The sequence below is a fragment of the Cygnus olor genome, chromosome 2, assembly GCF_009769625.2.
Source record: "Cygnus olor isolate bCygOlo1 chromosome 2, bCygOlo1.pri.v2, whole genome shotgun sequence".
Taxonomy (NCBI): domain Eukaryota; kingdom Metazoa; phylum Chordata; class Aves; order Anseriformes; family Anatidae; genus Cygnus; species Cygnus olor.
Window position 1 is genome coordinate 47,124,089 of NC_049170.1, and position 23,946 is coordinate 47,148,034.

The 23,946-nt window shown below is 35.0% G+C and overlaps 1 protein-coding gene across 1 annotated transcript in view; it reads right to left on the reverse strand.

The window, feature by feature from the left end:
• The window catches only part of KIF15 (kinesin family member 15), a 35,534-nt gene that overhangs the window by 117 nt on the left and 11,471 nt on the right, over positions 1 to 23,946 (reverse strand). Inside the window, exons 11-34 of the mRNA XM_040547130.1 lie at positions 23,650 to 23,773; positions 21,976 to 22,067; positions 21,019 to 21,228; positions 19,721 to 19,898; positions 19,313 to 19,454; positions 16,832 to 16,973; positions 16,316 to 16,510; positions 15,309 to 15,416; positions 14,461 to 14,566; positions 13,756 to 13,921; positions 12,261 to 12,411; positions 11,181 to 11,266; positions 10,669 to 10,744; positions 10,330 to 10,416; positions 8,995 to 9,099; positions 8,077 to 8,199; positions 6,467 to 6,613; positions 5,497 to 5,604; positions 5,036 to 5,200; positions 4,468 to 4,577; positions 3,331 to 3,403; positions 2,693 to 2,730; positions 856 to 1,021; positions 285 to 416 (exon numbers count right to left, since the gene is read on the reverse strand). Of these exons, the coding sequence (XP_040403064.1) occupies positions 285 to 416; positions 856 to 1,021; positions 2,693 to 2,730; positions 3,331 to 3,403; positions 4,468 to 4,577; positions 5,036 to 5,200; positions 5,497 to 5,604; positions 6,467 to 6,613; positions 8,077 to 8,199; positions 8,995 to 9,099; positions 10,330 to 10,416; positions 10,669 to 10,744; positions 11,181 to 11,266; positions 12,261 to 12,411; positions 13,756 to 13,921; positions 14,461 to 14,566; positions 15,309 to 15,416; positions 16,316 to 16,510; positions 16,832 to 16,973; positions 19,313 to 19,454; positions 19,721 to 19,898; positions 21,019 to 21,228; positions 21,976 to 22,067; positions 23,650 to 23,773 (3,030 nt within the window). The remainder of the gene's footprint in view (positions 1 to 284; positions 417 to 855; positions 1,022 to 2,692; positions 2,731 to 3,330; positions 3,404 to 4,467; positions 4,578 to 5,035; positions 5,201 to 5,496; positions 5,605 to 6,466; positions 6,614 to 8,076; positions 8,200 to 8,994; positions 9,100 to 10,329; positions 10,417 to 10,668; positions 10,745 to 11,180; positions 11,267 to 12,260; positions 12,412 to 13,755; positions 13,922 to 14,460; positions 14,567 to 15,308; positions 15,417 to 16,315; positions 16,511 to 16,831; positions 16,974 to 19,312; positions 19,455 to 19,720; positions 19,899 to 21,018; positions 21,229 to 21,975; positions 22,068 to 23,649; positions 23,774 to 23,946) is intronic.

Here is a 23,946-nt window from a genome sequence, read left to right on the forward strand (position 1 = left end):
AGAACTATATAGGTGTTAGGGAAATTATATTCACTTCTTTCATATTTGTAAGTAAATGATAACTCTACTTGTCCAAGCGTTTTGAACACTTGAGGAAATAAAAAGGTAGTTCTTGTTTGGGGGACCATGAGGAGGCAGACTGGCCACGACCTACACAGCTGTATAAAATCAGAGGTGTCTATTACTCTCAAACAGAAGAGCAAGACTGTTTTGGAAAGTTTTGAACCTTGCTGTCCTCTACATCACATCATTACTCCATCTGTATTGTACTCTCTGAAACTTACCTCAGTAAGTTTAGCGTAATCTTTCTTCAGTTTCACAAGATACTGAATCTTCTGGTTTAGATTTTGATGACCGAGTAATTTCCCGTTCTCCTCAGCAAGAGTGTCAACTTGCTTCCTCAGCAAGTCCATTTCCTGTAATTAGTAAATACATAGTGTACATCTTCTTGCTTTAGACCCTCCTTCCCTTTTCGGACAAAATATCTCGTTTAGATCTGCTTAACATAGTAACGTTCAACTTTGTTGTAACATATGATGCAAGAGTTAGTTGTCCAGGCAATACACCTTTGTTGCATGTCTCCTTGGGTACTACACTAGATGCCTCTAAAGGTCAAATGCATCATTTGATTTGTACGACAAACTTTAACACTGAGTTCTGTACCCAGAGTTCCACTGGTGTTTCACTAGTGCACCATTAAACAGCATTACAAATATAACTAATCTGTTACACAAAACGTTTTCAGAGGCAGTCTGTGATTGCTAATTCAATTCTAACTCAGAATATTATTGAATTAGCAACAGCTCCACCTCTGATGAATAAGATTTTACCATAAAGACAAAATTTACATATAACCTTTCCAATTCTGTCTCTCTCTTCATACGTTTCCTCCAGTTTTGATCTAATTTCTTCTTTTTCATGAAATGCTTTCAGCTCCAAAGCTCTAGTTCGTTCCATCTCCTGTGTCATTTCAAGACAAATATTCTCCCTGATTCTGAGAGCATTTTTGGTCTCTTCTAATCTGCCAATAAAAAAAGCATCATAAAATATTGAAAAACCAACATAAGTGGCATACAAGAGAAATACTATGTCAGCCTCAGACACAGAAGCAGACTTTTAAAGACATCCTTTTGACAGAATTTATTTTCCCCTAGAACTCAGTGCGAGCAGAAGGAAAAATTACACCCTGCTTCACAACTCTTGTGTTTGATACTCTCTCTTAAACAAGGCGTTGTTTTGGAGGTGACCTCTTTGGGAAGCGTGCTCTTTCTAATCCAGGATGAACAACTCCACTCACAAAACAGAAAATAGAATCAGACTACAAGATAACTTAGTATTCACTTAAGGCATGTAAATTTGCCCAGAGAACTCCGTTGCAGTTCAAGTTTCCCCTAAGCTGCTTGGTTGTACATAGCTTTTCCCTAACGCCATTTTTCCTCAGAAACATCTCTGAACAGCACAGAGATGTCCAAGTTTATCTGGCCTGATAACAGAATAAGGACTGCGCCTTTGAATAGACGTCTTGTCTGCTGAAAATATTTTAATTCTATCAGTCTCACAGAATATTAAAATCTTTGTCATCGAACTTAGCAGCATGTCTACTGATATGAACAACTGTAGTTTTGCATTCAAGTATTGTATAAATTATAATATTTCATGTCATCAGTTTTGTTTCACCAAAGCCTGATGTTTAAGGCCAACTGTATGAAAATAGTATTCATTTACTATGTTTGTCAAAACATTTCCTTGATGACAAAAGGAATCTGTTTTTTCTCTCTGTACATTATTTGCTTGTATAAGACACTGTAACACTATTAAAAAGCACGTTTCAAAGAGCAGATAGGTATGAAAAAGCAATGCATTGAATAGTAAAATAACCCCTGCCCAAGACTAGGGCTTCAGTAAAAATTAGTATGAATTACTTTTGAAATGACTGTGTTCATAAAAATAATCTTCATCCTTAAAAGAAGTTATTAACATAGAAAGCACACCATTAAATGGCAATAACCCAAATAATTAAGAGATTCAGCCACTATGAGTCCCTGAAGCAATACAGATTAGGCTAAGAATAACAGGAGCAGCATCTTCAAACTAATTTAATTCTGTATTTTATTTCTTGACTACTATCCATCCTTGGTGTGGAATATGAATTTCTAGGACTCCTTACACATCAGTGCAAATACAGTCTAGAAATACATTCATAAGTAGTTTTCCCTACTCACGATAAAATGGAAAAAAAAACTTCAACAAATAGCATAAAAACAGTTAGATAAAGTTTATAATTTAAAATATTTACAGTGCTAGTAAAGAAGCAAACAGTATTTCAATTTCATTTGAAAAGGAACGCGCTTAGAAGTCATCGCATATAGAAGTTTTCAAAACCCTACAGTGTAGGTCATTTTAAACAATTCAAAATTAAGTCCCTTCTAACCAAAGCTTTTCCTATGGTTCCACCTATTTCAGAGTATTTCCTGATTAACTGTTAACCTTTCAGAAAATGTAGTAACAGGTGCTACCACCACCACCTACTGATGAAAAAGAGTAAAAACTTGATGTATTTTGTAAAAGTGTTAACATTTCTAAAATGTATCTTTTATAACTTCAGATCTTGGACTTCTATTCCTTAAATATAACATTTGGTATTAATGAGTTTAATACAAGTCTCCAGTTCAATAAGTAATATTAAACTTACTCTGCTTTCATTTTCAGCATCTCCTCCATTGCTTTATTCTGTAAAAGTTCAAAATATTAGTTACATTCATAATTCTTAAAGCATGTGTATCTATTTAAAACGATTTGTTATTTACCTGATGCCAAGTATCTAATTCTAAAAACTATCAAAATCATCCTACCACCAAATAACTCACATCTCTAACATTCACTATAAATTCATCTCCTAGCTGTATGCACATATTTCCATTTCATGCCAGCACAAATGACCCACAGCAATATCTCTGCTCATTCATACACAACAGAGCTCTAACAGGAGGGTCCTCTGCCTGAGAAATCTGTGTCAACCTCTACTGTGACATTAGCTTCCCTTTGGCAGAGCCTTGCTATTAGCAAATGACACAATCTTCACTTTCTGACTTTGTGGAGATGAGTCACATTTAGTGACCTGAATTTTTTTTTTCGTATTGTGCAATCTGACTCCCAGTTTACTGCAGTTAGACCAAGACAGAAAACTTATGAGGTGAGTACCAGGCTCTGTATCTGTTAGAATTCACTAAAAATCAGTGTTTGTTTTACTGGCATGAAATAGAAGAAAACATGATGAGTAATATTTCACAACAGGGAAACAGCAACTACTGCATGAAAAGGGTAACGTACCTTGGCCAGTCGTTCTTCAGCAATCTCTTCCTCTTTCTCTTTGAGTTGTTGAACATCAGTATGTTTCTGATCACTGGGAAGTCCAGGAATGAGAAAAGATTTTCGCAAACATAGGAAGCCAGTTGTAAAAACTACCAGTTTAATCTCAGTAAGCTGTTAGGTATGTAGCTGTCTTGATGCATGTTCAGACTCAGAATAATGATCATCATAAAACAATACTAGAAGGGTTTAAAACTTTTACATTCCAAGAACATCACATTTTCCTTGGGTAGAGTGTAGTGAAACCAATGCTCTAATGAAAACAAGTAACGTAACTATGCAACTGTGTATTTTGGACTACTCGTGATTAAGGTGTATTTTTTATTAGTTGATGGTGCTCACTTGCACAGAGACGTTTTTGATAAACTTCATAGGCAAAGAAAATTCAACTCCTAATTCAACTTAGCATTTAGCTGAGTTATCATATGGGTGTCTTAAGCTACTGTTTACTAAGTTGCCCCGTAAAAATGATTTGTCATTAAATAACCAGTTATTTGCTGTCAATTAATATTTCTTTTCTCAAAACTTAAAACAGTGGGATGTTTACTCCTTTACAAGATTGTTAAGAAAACCAAGAAAAAAGACAAGACAGAATAAAAATAATTCTGTCCAAAATTAAGTAGTACAGATTATAGGTCAAACCAAAGCTTATGAAATCTCCCACTGAGGTATACAGCAGCATGCCATCTTTTCAGAGAAAGTTCATTCCTTACCCTCAAAAGCATGGATGGAAAACAGGTTCCATTTAACTTTTTTAAGAAATTACATTGACTTCATTTGGACATTTTGTATGTACTAAATTAATAACTGCACAAGTAATGTGGCAATATAAAATACACCGTAATGTCTACTTGTGTAATTATTTTAGATTCTGTTTCCCATTTCCTCTACAAAACGTGGTTGCATTTAGTAATAGGTGATTTAAAGGCAATACAATTCACAAGTCAGTAATGGATTTTCATAGAAAAGGCTGAATCAATCTCTAATTACATGAACAATACACAAGATTGTATTTCAAATAAAAATTGTACATTTCAGTTTATTGTACTTTACTGCTTCAAGTTAAGATAGTTGTTTTTTTATTCTAGTTTCCTTTACCTGTTCTTGCTTACTCTCTGAGCTTCTGTAAGCTGGCTCTGCAAATTCCTGTTGTTTTCCACTAATATCTGCATTTCCAAACGCAAGTTCTCCAATTCATTTAGTTGTTCCTAAGCAAGTGAGATTGGAAACAGTTTATTTGAATACCAAATTGAAATTTCTGTTTTCATTTTCAGGTGAACATGTTTCTGAGTAAAACAGAAGACAAAACTATTTGTCAAAAAAAAAAAAAAAACAAGCCAAAAAACTGGCAAAGATCTGCATGACCCTTCCATTTACAGCTTCAGTACAGATTTGGTTTTGAAGAAGTCAGAACAGTTTCATTAGCAAAGATGTTACCATCTGACATTCATGAACAGGAAGCCATTCAGTCATTGGAAAAAATGAGACATATGAATGTCTTAAGCAAGTTGTCTCTGTTTGTTACGTGCCTAGGTAAAGGGAAGACCAAGAACTGCCTTCCTGCAATAATGGACAGAGTAGGAAGCAGAGCTCATTAAAAATCTGAACTCTGTACTCGGTCTTACTTTAACCTTACAAATTGCCTGTAGAGCTTAACTCCTAGTACCTTCAGCCGTAGAATTTCATCGTTTTTAGCTCTTCGTTCTTCATTCAGTTCACGTACAAGGTGCTCCAGAGTTATTGCAGAAGCCCTCCGATCAGCTATTTCTTGCTCATGAGTTTCTAAGATTTTTGCCAAATTCACATCAAAATTTGGGGGAGTTTTTGGACACTGGCAAGTTAAAAAACAAAACAAAAAAAGTCCAAAACTATTAGTAAAGAACTGTTTCCCTTATGTATTGGTTATGTGCTTTAATAGCTAATTGGAGACATAGGTTAATAAATTCCTAGCACAAAAATCATCAATAATACATTTTGTTGCAAACAAGGTATATAGGATTTGACCATTCTTAGATATATTGTCACTTCTGCTCCCAGTCTGAAGCCATGCCATAAAGTTTTAGTCTTTTTCAATGAACTCTAATAGTTATTATCAGGAAAATGTTTCTCTTAAGAACGTTATCATACCTGGGGAAATGTTACTGAAGATGAGTCCACAAAAAAGCAATCTATTTGCTTCATTTTTAATTCATACTCATTCTTCTTCTTCTCTAGTTCTTCTGTCATTCTGTCCAACTATTAGAAATCCCAAGAATTAAATTAGCTCATAATACTCACAAAAAATAAAGCAGCCATCTCTGTTTTGAGCAAGCCAAGTACACAAGTGACTTCAGATTACCTTTGACTTCACCTTCATAATTGTTTTATATATTTACCTAATAAATGTTAATCATTCAACAGTTGCATATAAGCATTTTTTAAAGCATACATACATTATATATCATATGTAGCTAACCTGAATTTTGTTTGTAAAAGTTACTTGTCAAAACATGACTCGATACAAAGATTTTATGCATATAGATTTAAACAATTTCCTCAAAAAGAATATGCCAACATGACAAAAGGATTCTTCTTTTCAAAAATAACATATCCCTACTAGAGTGTTTGCCAACACAAATATATATTAATTAGCACTATGACAGTTATAGCAATTAAAGTTTGCATAAAGGCTTAATGTAGGTTTTTGGTCTGCAAAGGCTCCAAATCACTCTCAGTCTGCAGCATATAAAGAGCTCAATTATCTCCATTACATAATGATAATGTTTGTGGGTAAGCGTTAAGCAAAGAAAGTAACCCCATAGGTTATATTGCTTATAACCTCAGGTTACTCTGTCATTATATGCACTGATAATTTTACTCTACAAAAATATTTTACTGTGAAGACAATCTCAAGATACCATTACCAAAATATTTAAAAGTTACCTAGGCTTTTTTCAAAAGCTTGTGAACTGTAACTTTACAGGAAGAAACATTGCTCTTCAGGAGTACTGTGCACAAGATACTTTAAAACTTTACAAGTAAAATGTTTTCCAGAAGCTATTATTAACCACAACTCCCTCCCATGGAGCTAATTATCAGAAGAATTTCCTTGTTTTACCTGTTCCCTGAGTTCCTGGATTAAAGCTTCTTTCTTTGTTATGTCTTGCTGTGCACACTGAAGCAACGCATCATGTTTCTTAGAGGCCTCTGTCAGTCTTATCAGCTGATCAGTGGTATGATGCAAGTCTTCACACAGAAGGTCTCTCTATTTTAAGTCAGTGGATGAGTAAAAAGACAATTACTACTCTAAAGCAGTTGTTTCAAGATGTTTTATCCATCCTAGCAGCAGTGACAACAGCTACAAGCACCTCTCTTTTCCCTCCACTTTTCCTTCATGAATTGTAGCAAGCATTCATCTACAAATTTCTTATTTTGGCAAGTTTTCCATGCCCATTGTTTGGGCTGCACAGAAAAAAATATGAGAACTTTCTTGCAATATAGTTGCAGTGAGATACTTGTGGGGGATGTTTAGAATTGACAACTGTTTTTAAGTTTATATTAAACTTCAAATGAGATACAATTCTGTAAATAAGGAACCAGAAAAGAATGTATAGATTTTAATCTATACTGAATCAATGATTACAGCCCTTTTAATGTACTGCTATTGTGCAGATACCTCTCAATTCATTCTAGGATTTAGACTCCCATCCCTGATCTGGTAGGGCATCATACTTCCACAAAGCATGCTAACCTGGAAGGAGAAGCAATACCTAGTATTTTAAATACTACCCTGGATTAGGTTTGACAGGATCATGATGTCCACCAAGAAAGCATGAAGGAGTATCTTATGTACAAAGTCAAAGAGGGGGAAACTGCTTTTATCAGTAGATAGATACTACACCATTAACCTTGAGTGTAAGGAATTATTACCTGCATGTTAAAAAACACAAAACAAAGTGATTCATTTGGCCAGCAACTTGGGTTTGGATGTCAATGTCAAAGTTAGGTATGAGAATTAGTGAAGATAATCTGTTTATTAAACTTAGTGGAAATGTATTTAAGAATGGCTTTTGGGAAGCAAACACTGGAACACTTCATGGGTGCTATATGATTGGACGAAGCATATGTAATATGACTGATTCTACAAGATAATCTGAAATTACTTTTAAGAACAGGCTGTTGGCTTTGCCTGAATCACATGTTTACCAAAATAACAGGGAGGGGAGTTAACAGGAAAGACCAAATTAAAAAAGAAAAATACAATTTTAAAAAGCAAAGCTGTACTTGAATCAAGCATGCTTTCTAAATCTGTTTCCAGCAGGTGGAGCTTTTGGTTAAAATTATGAGTAAAGAAAAGAAGCTATTGCATATCATAGCAGTGGTGGAAGAGAGTGTTAAATATATGTTCTTCTACGTACTTTAATTTCTCAGCTGCATCATCTAATATTGCCATTAAATTCAGCTGATGACTCCTCAGCAGCCTTGAAAAAATTAAACCAGGCTTTTAGCATAGGTTTTTAATGAAGTAGCTTATAAAATATTTATGTCAAGTAATGTGATAATTTAACAGAATTTGTCAGGTATCTTATTAAAAATTCCTTTAAGAGCAGCCTAGCCAGCTTTAGCTTGAATTAAAATGAGGTTAAGTTTTACACAAGTATTTTAAGCAAAAAACACATCCAATTAATCTGTTAAATAATCATAATACACCACCATAAATGTTTTTACCTCAATATTATCTGCTATTTGTTTTCTCTCCAAGGCCTCCCTCAGTTCTTCAATCTTCTTCTCCTGATCCTCTATGATTCCTTTGCTTTCTTCTTTTGCAGCCAGAACAAAATTATACTTGCACTAAGATTAAAATAAATTTAGAACATTTTAGGAAAACATGTTATCAAACGCAGCAAATCTAAATAAATGCGTATCACACATCTTATGCTAACAACTACAAAACAATGTTTAAAAATCTCATGTGTCAACAACTTGTGCCATATCATACTGGTTAAATTGTACAAAACATTATTAAAAATGAGTAGTCAGAACAATAGAAAATACATATTAACCATCAAAATCATTATTGATAAAAAAACAGGTAATACACAGAAATTGTTCTCATGAACATTTTCTCCGTAGGACCTATAGTTCATACACATATGGATGGAATCTTAAGCATTCCATGGGTTCTCTGAGTCTGCAATCCAAACATTTTAATAAAGATGCATCGTATTTATTAATGGCCATGTAGACAGCTTTAATTCTTCATATATGTTTTCAGATGTAGAACATGGTCATCTCAGCTACAAAAAAACCTCACTCGTAAATGAATTTACAGTTCTGCGTCAGTTGTTCATGTCTTAAATCGCCAATTTCTGAGAAAATCTAAATGTGACTGTCAGCTGAGCACAGTTTACAGGATGTGAATAGGTCCCTTTAGAGACACTGCTCTTTACCCACCACGTGGAAAGAGTTCAGTTTTCAAGACAGCCTCAGGCATAAAATGTTCAGAAGATTTCAACATGTCAAAACAAAGAAGTTTCCTTCTAAAACACTACAGCAAGTTATGCTGTTTGAGACCCATGATAAGACATGTCATTGCCTTCCATTTCTGAAAAATGACACCATGTCCTTCAATATGACAGAACATACATTTATATCCTCCAGCTCTCTTGTTAGGCCATCTATGGACTCAGCTTTATGATTAATTGTAGACCTCAGCTCCTGGATCTGCCTCATCAAGTCAGTTACAACTTCCTGCAACATAAAAAAGTTAATCCCTTTTTTTTAATTTAAAATAAAATATATGCATAAAATACATAAAATATATGTATAAATATAAGATATAAACAGACAGTTTTTTATTATTAGACTTTCTTTGGTATATTATTCATCAATCCCAAGTTTCAAACACACGTTTGAAAATAAGGTCCCAATATGCACGTTTAAATGAGTAACAGGAAATTTGTTGTTAAATTATTGGCTTTTGTTCTAAGCACTTATATAAAGACTTAATCTGCCGTGTTCATTATAGGTGAAGATTAGCCCTCAGATTTAGTCTCAGGCTGTCATGAGTTTCTAACAGAATAGAAGTACTATAGTTTAAGGTTAATGTGTTTGTAAAGGAAAAAGGCACACAAGAAACACCACTGCACTGACAGGCAGTACCAGATTCTTCTGACCTTACACGTTGAATTTTTAGTTTTAGCATAGAAAATCCATAGTTTATCAGTGTATCATTCTGGATAATGAAAGCACTATGTGATTTCTCATACCTATCTTACATACAGCATAAAAAATGCTTGTGCCATGGGAACTTCTCCTATGTAAGCTTTCAAAACACTGGAGCAATCTTTTCATGTAGGAGTGTTTTGATTTTCTAAGATATAGTCACATTCTTATGTTACCTTCCTTACCTTTTCTGTTAGCTCATTACTACATGAGACTAGAAAGCCCTATTATTAATCAGGGGTATTATACATCATTTCTGCATGGGATGTTTTGTTCAGCAGACAGCTGAAACCGACAGGGGCAGTTCAGGCTGGGTGCTAGGAACAGGTTCTTCACTGAGAGGGTGGTCAGGCTCTGGAACGGGCTCCCCAGGAAGTAATCACAGCACCGAGCTTGCCAGATTTCAAGAATCATTTGGACAACACTCTCAGACACAGTCTGATTTTTTGGGTCGTCCTTTAGGGACCGAGGAGTTGGACTTGATGATCCTTGTGCGTCCCTCCAACTCGGATATTTTATGATTCACTCTGTTTTCTTTCAGTAATCTTGTTTTCTCTGAATGCATACCAGTTTCCTATCATCTTGCAAACTCCACACCAGTAAACGGCAGGATTTATATTACCTAGATATACAGCTAGAATTGTTTAGAATCACAGAATTACCAAGTATCATAGAAAGGCTCTGGACCTTCAGCTCTACCACAGAGCATAGATTTACCTGCAAAACTGGGTATCAGTAACAGAAATAAGCCCAAACCTTATCTGCATCATTTGTCTTCTTCAAAGAAGCAATAATCTCTTCAGCAGCAGCCAGGTCCTGTTCCAATTTCTGCAGTTTTTCTTCCTAGAAGAAATAATAATTATGAAGGAGAGACTTAATTACTTTTGAAATATGATTTGTATAAGCTCAAAGACTTAAAAAAAATAATAATGGAATGAACTAAGTTGTTTACTTTACCAGAAAAATTAAGCAGTAGCTTAGCAAAACAATCAAACTTGCTGGTAATCTACAGAACAGTCAGTTCACCAAAAAATTGCTATAAATGTACACAGATATCTATGAGCACGACTTAGTCATTCAGTTCTGCTGTTGTACCTGCTGCTCACACCGTGTCGCCATGTCAGAAGATGGTGTCTCCACCTGTGCTTTTTCAAGTACTTTCAAGAGCTCCCTGGAGAAAAGAAAAAAAGTATTTCTGGTGAGAAATATGATCAGAACATAAGAGAGCTTTTACAAGAATCAAGTCATGTAAGTTCATTCTTGTTTGCTCTTATTTTTTGAAGAGTTCTCTAACTATATGCTTCTCATTGTTATATAAGACTAATAGTTTAGTTATTAGCTATACACTGTTACCAGTAGTGGAATTTTATCTTCAACATGAAGAACTATACTTGTAAGGAAATTAAACTTGCAGTGCAAATGTACAACTGAATAGAACAACACCTCACTTTAATATAGGTTGGATAAAACAAGAAGTCCATTATATCTCCATCCAGCTTGGGAAAAACACATCTACTAACAGGGTCAACTACCGAATACAAAACCTAGCATAGGACAAAACCAATGAGGTCAGATAAAAATAAATGCCACAGCTAAATAAAACTCACTTTGAATTGTTTTCTTTGTCTTCTTGTAATTGCAATGTTAGTTTTTGATTATGTTCTTTTTCTGTTTCCAGGAGTTTCAATAGGTTCTAGAATATCAAAATATACATTGTTATAAGAAGCTACAATATAAGGCCTTTACAATAATTGAAGCCAAAATAAAACAGATCCTAAGGTGACTGAAAAAAAAGCCACAAAACCTTAAATGGAAAAAGATATTTAGCTTTGTCCTGGAGAAATTACAACTAAAGTCTTATTTATATTAAGATATCAGCTCTTTTCACCTGCCATTGATAATTATTCCCTTTGGCTGCAATGTTCGTCAATATCCAAATCTTTAAAGGAAGAAATCGGGATTTTCCAATGTAGATTAATTGTGGGTGGAGAAGCTGTTTCAAATTCTAACCGGCAATTCAAGATCTTTGACTAACAGTAATTTAAAACAATGATTTTTCAATCTGTTAGTATTCCTTTAAACACTGAAAGGGAAATCAAACTTGCTGAGTAGGCAAACAGTGTACACTGCAGAAAACTTGGGAATATCATTTGCAAAAGCCCTTGAGCAACCTTATTGCTGTTTTGCAGTCGTTGCAGTCTGACAGGCTTTCAAGGACAGTATCAACTAAATTGCAGGACAATGATCCCCCACAAAAAGGCATAAAGAATTTTAACAGGATCACATCCACTATACAAAGCAGTTTCTTTAAAAAAAAAATCAAGATGGAATAAGCAAACTAATTTTAGTTAGCACTAAGCTAGGAGGTCAAGAGCATTTAGGTGTCAGGGTTCTTTCCTGAAGCAGTTTCTTATTCCTTTGCTAATTAACCCATTTTGCTCAAAATTTCCACTGCAATTTCTTCAGCCAAAAAAAACTGCTAGGAGATCATGCTGATTATTTCTTCTAGCCTGTATTTAAAAAATCCTGCACTAAATTTTAAAAGAAATCTGTTTTTATCTTCAGATGAGATCACTAGGAAACCTACTATTACTGTGGAACCTATTATCACTAATATAACAGGAATTAAACAAACTGGCTATATGAGTAACTGTATAATAAAGTCTTTTAAAAGCTCTGACTCTTACACAAAGCTCGGTTTTCATAGCTTCAGTTTCTTGTCTTCTGTCCTCAAGTTGTTGCTTCAGCTGATCTGTCTCAAATTTTGCTACTTCTTGCACATTGTCATAGTCATCCTGAAGGCTTGCTTTTTCTTCAAGAATCTTCTCATGTTCTAACCTTTATTTAAAAATAAACAAAAACAAACCACAGTATTAATATCTTGTTTCCTTACAGAAATACCCCAATCAATTGTATTTACAGTCTTCAGTGAATCCAGAGTTATTTTCAAGAAAAGTGACTATAAAAATTTTTTCTTTTAAAACACCCAAACCCAAATTTATGAAAGGCACAGGAAATTTAAAAGGCACTAGCAGAGAACGCAGAGTACTCCTTTTGACCCCTAGAAATAATGTACTTCTTGCCAATTTCTATAGAAATTTCAGTCACTGTGACTTGATAATGGTGTTCAGCCATGTTTTTTATTTTTATCCAGCTGTTGGACAAAAAAACTCTGTAGCTATTAGAAAGTTACTGAGCACCTAATCTGCTTAGCTGATATGTGTTATTTATTCCATATAAAGCCTTTATATATTCTAAGAGGAAATAACCCAGACTTTCCCAAATTGTTATTCTTATTTCATTTGATCTTTCACAGAAGTGAAAAGCAAAGAAGGGTAAAAACTGCTAAACAGGTGTTAGGAATCATGTTATTAATGGAGAGCCTCTAGTAAGAATATTTACTGTACATCCTCCAAAGAAGTCAGTACTTTTGCTAACACAAGGCATCAAGGAGACCACAACACTGAATTTCAATTGCTGGTTCCCAGTCTCACAATGCATCACTCAAAAAATGACTTCTGCCAAGACATTACCCATTATAATGCAATAATGTAAGCTTTCCAGGCAAGAAAAAAAAAAGCCCTCCCCAAAGAAAAACAAACAAACAAACAAAAAAACCAACACAGAAACATCACAACTAACTCACACTAATGATTAAAAACCTCACAGATTTCCAACTCCCAATAATACTGAATGTCAATTAATGCATACAACTGAGCAAGCTGTTCAGGCTTCAACAGACAGACTTCAGTTTATTTTTATGGTTTCTTTCTGTTTGTATTTTCAGATCAGCATCATCCTGTCACCTGTTTCATGTGAACAGGCTGCGGAGTGATAGTTATTTTTAACACTAAGCTGGGAAAAAAAAAAAGTATCATGCTTCTTTACTTAACTTTTGGAGATCAAAAAGCTTATAGGCTATCTCCTACTTAATGGGAAAATACTACAAACAAACCAAAATCAAGGAAGCTTCATTTAAATATCTTTCTGCTAGTTTCGCCATGTTTCATCACGCCTCTGAAAAGAATTGAGCAAAGAAATAAATACGGAAAGAACATAAGCACACAATAACAATCTTAAATAGGAGATGCAAAGTGCAAGTTTGAAGGCAGAAAAGAAGAACTAAATCAGAGGATGCATTCAGAAGAAAGGTTACGACATTTTACTAAACTGCCAACATACCTGACACTGTCCAACTGAAACTGTACATCCATATGTCTGCTAGAAAGCTGACTCATTTCCTTTTCTTGCTTTTCCTTAAAGGCATTATATTCCAGTTTTACAGCAGACAGCTCCTTGTCTGCAGACTGCAGGACAATGCGTAAGTCATGGACTTCACTTTTTAATACTATTGAAAAACAAAATATTTTTCATGTTATTGATTTGTAAAACTGCTAGATACAGGACATGTAACAGTACGGAACATCCTGGGAAAGTCTTACAAAGCCTTATACACTTTCAGTGGAATTAACTTTGAAGGTCACAGACAAGGATTTACAACTCAAAGTCAGTAAAAACATTGACTTTGAAATGAAGTGTATGGACAAAATCAAAAACATTCTAGAAGGTATCATCAAAAATGCCTGCATTTACATACACTGACAGAGAATTCCCCTTTATTTTTAGCTAATGTTTTCTTTTTAAAATACGGCGTCCTGTATTCTATTCATATCAGAGTCAACAGAGAACAATTATCAATATTGTATAGTGTGCAAGACTGGGCAGAGAAAAAACTATTCTGCAAGTATTATAGTTTTATTTTAAATCAAACCTGTGCAACGTTTAACATCTTAAACCCAAATAGTTACTCAGCGTGTACTATTGTTGACTCATAAAATTAAGACACCTCAAAACTTCACATGGGATTTCAGTATTGCATAGACTTACTATCAGCCTTGCTTTGAGCATCTTGGAATTGTTTTTCAAGCAATTTTATCTGCTCGAGTAGCTCCTGGCGCTCTTTACTCCAGTCATTCCTTTCAGATGAAAGAAGCTGGAGAAGTAAAAATTGTAAACGGAAGGAAACATAGGGGGTTAAGTCACAGAGCTTTAACGATAATGTTTAAGAATAGTTCATTAGCTGATCCTAACACTTGATATAGGCGAATCTGAAATCCACAGAAGTCCAAGAAAACATACTTCAACACAACTGAAGAAGTTACCTTATGTAAAGTGAAAAAAATTATTTAAAAGCAACCACAACTTGAGAGCTGAAACCTACCCTAAAACAGATCTAACAGAAATGGCACTGATAGAGGAAAAGAACAAGCCTTACTCTTCCTTTTCTATGTTAAATCAAAAAATGTTTAAGACTTGTAAATATTTTATGTATTAATGACTTTTCAGTTCAGTTCCAATTGAGGCGAGCAATATATTCATGCATTCTTAAATTTAAAATTTCCTTTTGTGACTATTCCTGTTTCTCCAGAAATCATGAAGTTGGCCAAAAGCAAGCACGGGCATCTTGAATGTTCATTTACTTATGTTTTAGTTTATGATCTAGCAGGCTCAGAATCACAACTTATTCATTTATTATTTTTAAACTGCAGTGCTATTTTAATTTAAGTCCCTGTCTTTCTGCATAGTCCTGAGCTAGGATTCTAGTAAATTTTTCAAAAGTCAAAATGCGTGTAACACTTCTGACCTCACTGAGTGACACAGTAGTTCAAGTGCAGCAGATAGCACCTTGCCATAGCAACACTCAAATATAAGCCTACATTACATTCTCCTCTCACCTCCTGTATTTGTGCAGAATGATGCTCCAGTTTATTAATTTGCTGCTGGAGTTTCATATTCTTGCTTTCCTCTTCATCCAGCTTTGTCTGCATTGTGCTCAGTTGCTCCTGTGACACAACAGACACCCAAAATTAGAACACCCTTCTTCCAGTTACTCTCCCATGCCATATGGCAGTCTGTGCATATTAAAAATAAGTATGTCAATTTTTTTTTTAAATGACCTAAACCAACAGAAAGCAGAACATTCAAAAATAGACTGGTAACCTCAGTAGCTGATTTCTCCTATTGCCAACTAAACTGCTAGAACGCAGGGAAATCCATCAGAGAATAATACAAGAACTGAATCCTATAAGCTCTTACATGTGTGCTTAGTTTTCAGACATGCATCTGTCTTACAGAAATACGACTTGAAAACAAAGTTACTAAACATCAACACTGGATAAATTCCTTAAAATAATTTTGTCTGATTTACAAGGTGTGAGGTTTTTGGGTTTGGTTTTTAATATCTGCACTGACCTTAGCTCCAGTTCTAGAGAGTAGTTCAGATAACATTGTAGCACTCTACATCAAAAGACCCTCCCTCTGCTTTAGGAAAGATACAAGACAATAGCAATATTTGGCAGGTTTCTTAAAATAATGCACTATTCTATACCACGCTTGGGTATTGTTCCAAATGTTGCTGTCACCACAGAACCATCAGGAAGTTTCCTTATAAACAAGTTATCAGGCTAGAATAGTAAAAGTTTAAGTGTCCTGTATATCTCAAACTACAGTTTAAAAAGTAAATAGCTATTATACAGACAAAATGCATAGCAAGTTTCAGCTCCATATACAATTAAGACATACAACATATAATTAGAGAGCTTTTTAGCAATGGCTTAAGTATTCTTTATATGCATCAGTTTTCCATGCACGTTGCAATATACTTGGCAGGAGCTACTTTTATGTCCAACTTGTTTTATTATAAAGTTATACACACGCTTCAGTTTTTATTCAGAACGTTCACCTGTGCTGCTTTGAGCTCCTCTGCAATGGCCTCGTATGCTTGTTCATTCATCTCTGGGGGAACTGGCTCTTTAAAAATGTCATCCATCTCTTCAGAACACTGGAAATCTTCAGAGTGATAATCTGAAATGTCTGGGCTTATTCGTGGTACTAGGCGAGATCTTAGCTGGTAAGCTTTTGTTGGAGTTGTTATGTTCTGTTACAAAGATTACAAAGCAGTCTTTATTTTAACTGCAGAAAGGAATTAGACTTTATCTAGTATTGTATTTCACAGTTCTATAGGCAGAATAATGAAATAAAATGCTCAAAGGCCATTAGTTTTAAACCACTACACTTTCAGATTTGTCATCTGATTACAGTAGCAGTCATTTAGGAAATACTTCAAAACACAAAAGCAGCATTCCTCGTTTACTACACAAACATTACAGTAGCAAGGCTTAGGGATCACAGAAATGAAGGTCTATGCTCTCACGCAACTTGGAGTAAGTACATGTGTTTTTTAAACTTATTTTCATACCTTAAGAGTTTCTCTATGTAGCTTATGCAACTGAGAGACTTCTCGGCGCTTGTGTGCTTTAGTTGCCTCCAAAATGTTCTCAAGATGTTGGTTTGCTTTCTGAAGGGATTGAAGTTCTGATTCCAGTTCCATATGCTTTTTCCTGTTCAGGAAGTATTTTAATACTGTGAAACACTCTCCATCAGTATGAACAAGCTGTAGCACTGCCAACGAGCCTCATACTGAAGAGTTGAGCTCTTGGCCAAACACTGAAATACATTATTTTGAGAAGAAAGCCACCACTGCTATATTAAAAAGTTTAAAAAACAAAAAATAAGCTAAGAAGCTTATTTGTGCTTGCGTAATGAAAAAAGCAGATCGATAACTAAATATGTAAGAAAAAATCCATTACATGGTAGAAAATAAGCCAAGAACTCTGCAATTCCTTTTATGAGAAAGTGATATCACCCATACCAATATGGCTTTAAGCTTTAGAAATGTTATCCAGTTATACGAGAAGTCTGAACTGGTGCTTGCCAGGATTAAAGAAAATCCTTTAAAGATTTTTTTTCCCCTCCTCTGGAAATGCTGCTCTTTTAAGATTATTTTGCCTTATAGGAGTACTTTAACTGAAATCCAACAGTTGAGTAGAAATTTAGGAATAATTTCCATCAGGCATTTTGCAGAGCTACATGCTGTTACTGTGACCATGGACCTTACTGACCTAATTGTAAGGTCAAAGTGTACAAAGGAAATATGCTATTTCATCTTCTGGCAGTTTAATGTTATCGTTTGCCTCATGATTTTAGCACCTGCAACAAAACATATGGAACAGAGTAAAACTCTAGTTCTGACTGCTAAGTCACAGCAGAAAAATTAGCAGGGATTTTGTGAAATTGTTCTGTTTTGCTCTACTTATTCAGTTATAGCACACAGTTATCATTTGCATGCAAAATTAAGCATCCAGTTACTGTGAAACTGGAATCAAGTTTAATGTTTAGTGAAATCCAGAAGTGAACCCAGTGTGAATCTAAAGGATCAAAAGCACCTTCCTGTTTGATTGCATTCCACTAAGACAAATGCCAATAACTGATAAGAAAAATTGCATACATACTATAAAGAAAGCAAGACATGCATAAATACATTGCATGGGCAGGAAAATTATATATTTAGATATGAATAAACCTTTCTAACCAATGATACAGGACAACAGATATATTGCTGAATTGGTAGACTCACTAGATTTTGTAAGATTTACCATACTCAAATCTAAGAATAAAATCTAAGAATAAAAACAGATTCGTACAGTTGTCTGAATACATAAAAAGGACATTACAAAGTTACTTTGTCAAAAAAAAAAAAACGGTGAGGCAGAAATCAAAATGTTACTTTGGACCCAATGCTTCTAGAATTAAACTCTAGATTTACTGAAACCAATAAAAACAACAATGTTAGGTACAAGCTAAAAAATAAAGATAACAAAGGAGCATCAGGTCCCTTTAGCCTTCTAGATTAATATTGCATTCTTTGAAAATGCAATTATTTTTCTTGTATCTTCAGTCACAGGACCTGAATTTTTCAGTAATGGGGTTTATCAAGTTAAACCATGCAATATCCACTGGTATGTGAACGTAATATTATTATTACTAATAATAAAAACCTTGAAGGTACTATTCAGGGCCTTTTACATTATCTTCTGCTGGCCTCAAGCACTGACAGTAAACTTTTTAACTATGTTAGTAAGGCCTAAGGAGACCCGTATCTCATGTGTAGATGTTAAAGCAAATGGACATTAAAAGAGCTATTGACACTAAGCCTTTGTTCTCGTCTGAATTAAATCTTTGTTCCAATAACAAGCCTCAGGATGCTGGTATTATCACCTTCTTAAAAATCTTTGAAGTGGAGACAGAAATTAACAGGTTAGCCCAAATTTTCTGGAACGCTTGGATTCTACATTTATAGTGACTCCAGCTTGTAATCTTAAAAAGTTATATTAAAGTATTGTAGCACTAAAAAAAAAAAAAAAAAACCCCTCCCCTCCCCTGCCCCAGAAAAAACATCAACTACTAGTTCCTGTTGTTTCCATCTGTAGCAATTCAGTTACTGAAAATATTTGCTAGACATTGCTGACTAAGCCAAACTCTTCCTGATACAGGAAGCAAGTGACTTAGGTGATTTCTAGAGCATGTGCAACTCCTGCATGCTGTGAAGCATCATTTTGCATCTTAGGATCAAGAAGAGTTTTTAAAGGACAAAGAAGTCTGAAGGAATGTCTGCAGTGTTGCTGATTGCTTCACAGGTGTTTACTACTTTGGGAGTAATCAAGTTGACAAGTTGAACTGGAACAGATTCTGCAAGCATGCCCTGTTTTTCATAAACTGTCCCTCTTATACGCAAAGAACGTACTTTGACTGTATATTCAGGATCTGAATTGAACTTTTAAAGATCAATACCAGTAATTAGACATTTAACTGAACACATTTCTATACTGTTTTGTCTCACTTGGTTAGCTCTTTAAATTCTTCATATTCTTGTTTTGAACTTGCCAGTTCGCTTTGAGTTTGTAGCAGGCGTGCTTTCAGCTTTTCAACAGATGCCAGTGAGTTGCCTTCCACTGATATGGTGGTAGAATGTAAATGCTGACCTACAGAACAAACATACAGCTGATGAAATCATAGAAAAGCTTAAATACCTTAAGTTTTATCAAAATGAAACCATTTTTAGGCTTTTGAACAACATAGTAGTAGAGATGGAAAATGAATAAAACGAACTAAACCTGTTTTATCAAAGTCTTCAAGTATCACTTTGAGGAAAGCAAAAAAAAAAACACGAAGACATCTTCAACCCTACTTTGCACAAAACAGAAATACAGTAAGCCTATTTAGCTCAAACATATTAGCATATTTTTACCTCCAGTTGTTTTCTCTGTGGCTGAAGCTTGCAAAAAAGCTTTTTCTAGTTCTGCAATGGTCTGAGCATCAATTTCCTGTGCCTTTTTTACTGACTGTAAAGAACGAAGTCTTTTATTTTCCTCTCTGAGGTTATGATTCTCCATGGCGTACTTTGCAATTCGTGGGTGTTGTTCCATCTGTGATGAGCAGTATTTTTTTCAACAGTTTTTATTTTATAGACAACATTATGCACATCTAGCTGCTGCTCTACTATCTTTAATGAGCCTTGAGTTGTAATGGAAAAGGGAAAAAAAGGTATTCCCTAGAGTGGTTTTATCTTCCCAAATGTTTTCTATTTATTTTCTTACTCCCTTGGAATCTGCCCTCAAAGAATACAGTGGGTTTATATTTTCTTTGTTTATTCTTTTACTGGTAATAAAACAGCAGAAGCTCTCCTGGCTGCACTCAACATCCCTTTTCAATTTCAACTTTGAGCTTCGGCTTTCTTAACACTATCCCTACACTCTCTATTAATGCTTCTGTAGTCTTTTAATGCCTGACCTGACTTCTGTACTACTTCCCCCTCCTCCCCTTCACTTTGGAGACCAGTTATGAGATCCACATTGATTCAAGCTGGTCTTCATATACAACTGTTACCCCTTTCCTTAAGTATAAAGAAGTTCTTGTGCTTGGAAGAAATTGTTTTTGAAGAACTGTCTTCTCTCCTGAGCTTCTCTATTCTTCAGAGCTGCCTCACAAATGATACCACCTACTCTATCCTATCCCAGTCCCTGAAAAACCTGAAGCCTGTACCTGACATATGTACTTTGCTATTTGCCTTCCTCAAACAGCTCCAGGGTAGTATCACCTCTTGTTGGCCCATCTAACATCTGTTTGTTATCCCTCAGAAACCTCCTGTATTCTTTGCATCCTGCTGTCTTGCCCTTTCAGCAGATGTCATGGAGATAAGTGTCCCGTAAAGATGAGTATTTGTGACTTTACTGAGTTCCTTAAAGGAAGCTTGAACCTCTACCTAACCCCAACCAGGTTGCCTGTAGCATACTCCCACCATAACACCATTCTTACTAGCCTCTCTTATGAAAACTCATAAGCTCTCAACCTACCTGCTTCCCCTTCCAAAGGGGAGCTCTATGCATTTGAGATGCTTCTTTATGCAAAGGAGCAAAATTTTACATCCTATTTTCTCCTGCCTTTCTTTCCCAAAGAACTTGAATCCACCCATCCAAGGACTCCGTCATATGAGCTAGTTTAACAAAACAAAATTGTTCTAGAAAGGAAAATAAACAGAAGACTTGCCTGTTCTCTGAGCATCTGCAATTCCTCCCTCAATTCACTGAGGAGATCATCTTGCTCTTTTGGCAATAAGCTTCCTCCAGCTTCTTTATGCAATCTCTCCAAGCGAACAATATGGTCTTCGCGGAATTTGACTATCATTTTATTGGACTGAATAAATTTCTCCTTCTTGGCACACAGGTCTTCTAGTTGAGCAATTTTTTCTAATAAATTCTTAGGAAGTACATATATAGATTAATGGCAAAGTGACAATTGCACTAAATGAATTTGAAGCGTACATATCACATACACATATTGACACAAATCATGCAAAACTCAGTTCACAATAGTTTCTGTAAATACACAGACTAACTTTCATTTGGAGCAGATCTGTAGAGAACAGATCATACTAAGAACTCAAATTCCACGCTATATTTATTGCAAAAATTTCACATAGAACAAGCTCCAGTATGATTCCATGGACTAAACATTCACAGACAGTGAAGCACATCAGGTGCACCCCTAGAATGTCTCTTTCAGTTCAGTTTCTTCCTGAAAAAATAAATATTAATGATCCAGCACTGCACTATGAAATTAACAAAAGCACAGAAAAATGCAGATGACAGAGGTTTGCCTCAGAAAATACACTGTTGACCCAAACACTCAGATTTACCTAAAATTAAGTGATAGACGTTTGTTGTTCTGTTCAAAATTTTCATTAAAAAAATCCAACCAACCAACCCACCCTTTAAGACTAAATATACTATGAAAGCTAGCCTATGGAATGAATTTGAGGTGACAGTCTTTATTTTAAATGTCTCTTGACCAGTTTCCTTGTTACCAAACCTTATTGTCTTTGGACAGAGTTTTTATTCAAGAACTAAGAAAAAAAAACATGAAGGGAGTCAATTTCAATATGCTTACTTGTCCCCCATCAGAGAGTACACAGAATGAACATAGAAATAATTATTGTTTTCTTACCTTCTTCTCACCTTCTGATTTCTCCCAGAACAGCATTGCTTCAATAAAGTTATTCATGTAATTTATGCTATTTTTCCCCTTTTCAATAGCACCTGTAGGGTAAGCCAAAGAACCAAATGCCAAATTTATTAAAATATCAGTGAACCAGGTTTTCCTACACATATAACATGACAGTTGTGTAAAGAAAATTTCAATGAATTCTTTGAATAATGTAATTCCTCTACAAACATCACGTCCATACCCACAGTAAAGAAGTCTAGACTATAATTCTTAGCCACCCTCAAGTGCTGGTAAAGAATGGAATCAACATACATAATCGTATAATTAACAAAATTGTTCAAGCATTAAACAACTTTACAATGAACTTATTAAAATAAAAGAATCAGTTTGTTCTGCTGGGTGTATCTAATAAAATTCAAAACCCCTCTGAAATTAATTTGATGGACATTACTGGCAATATTAGTCCACTTTTAATATTTGCAAGCTGTAATAACTGTTTTATAAGAAGGAAATTCAGAAAAATGAATGTGAATTAAGTGGATAATTAGTGACTTAAACTGGAAGGAAAGTATTCACACAAGAATTTAAACAGGCTTAACTCATCCGTTTAGAAATTGAAAATAGCTTTCCTTGCCTCATCCAGGCAAACCCAATTATTTGTAAGTACTAATCACCATAGTATCTAGGTATAAAATAACTACCCTATAGTCAATTAATAGACTAAAAAATGCCATTGTTTTTAAAGTCCCCACTAAGCAGATTTTATATTTTTGTGTGATCAAATATTACAAACATCACAATTTATTTGTATAGACTAAACGAATCTTCTATAATATTAGGTTCTGCATAAGAACAGAGGACCAACCTCTCTTCAGCACTGAAGCATTATGGCTTGCTTTCCTTCAGAACTCTATCAAGTTTAACAACAGTTTTGAGCCCTCTGTCAGTATTCTGGGAATGACACAGATTCACTGTCCCACAAAATCACTCACTTATTATTACTGTGTAAATGTGCATAAACCCAGAGCAGTTATCTTTCCTTAGGAAAACTCAACCACAGACGCTTTGTATTAGACAAGTCTTTCTAACTTTTCGAATAACTTTTGAAACCGTATGTATTTCTTGACAGGGTCAGGAAAGAGGTGACTTGGGAACACGCTAAGAGTTACAAGACCAAGTTTACTACCTTGTAATCAAACAGTATACGGTAGCATTATTTCAGTGAGAAGAGATATGCAAGTATTACACAGCTATGCTAGGATCTGTATCGCACCTTCCTGAAGGGGCAAAAGAATAGGGGAGAAAGTCCAGTCCTGAGATAAAAAAGAATGCTGATTCATTTGATGGGCATTATTAGCACCTTAGTGCCACCCCCCCCCCAAATATACAAGTAAACTTTTGATTATTGAAAATACTGGGCAGCATACCTCTTACAAAACGGAAAAATAAATTTTGGTATTATATAAATAGAAACACATCCCAGTACTTGAACACCACATGAACAACTTCTGCAAAATACTGGATATAAATACAGGCAAAATGATCTATAAGACACATGCAATCTCTATAGGTCAGTTCCTACATTAACAGTAAATGTTGAGAAACTTCATGAATTACGCGAAGTTCCAACACACTTAGCTACAAAAGAAGTTCTCCCCCCACCCAAACTCGTACCTTGTGCTACAGAGATATCACGCATAGATGGTACTGATGTAAGTTGTGCAAGCTGCTCTTTCAGCTTCTTGACCTCAGCTTGTAGCTGATTCACATTTCCTTGTGTGTCTTCATTTACCACAGCCTTTCGTAAATATTTAAGGGAAAATTAGGAAGTACAAATGAGAACTGTATTTTAATGCATAGGATAAGAGAAAACTCAAAGACTGCAAAGCAATAAAACTTTCTGTCTTTGGAAAGGAAGAATTCATGGGTAAATGTTCAATTTACTGAGCAGCCAGTAAGTTACACTTTTGC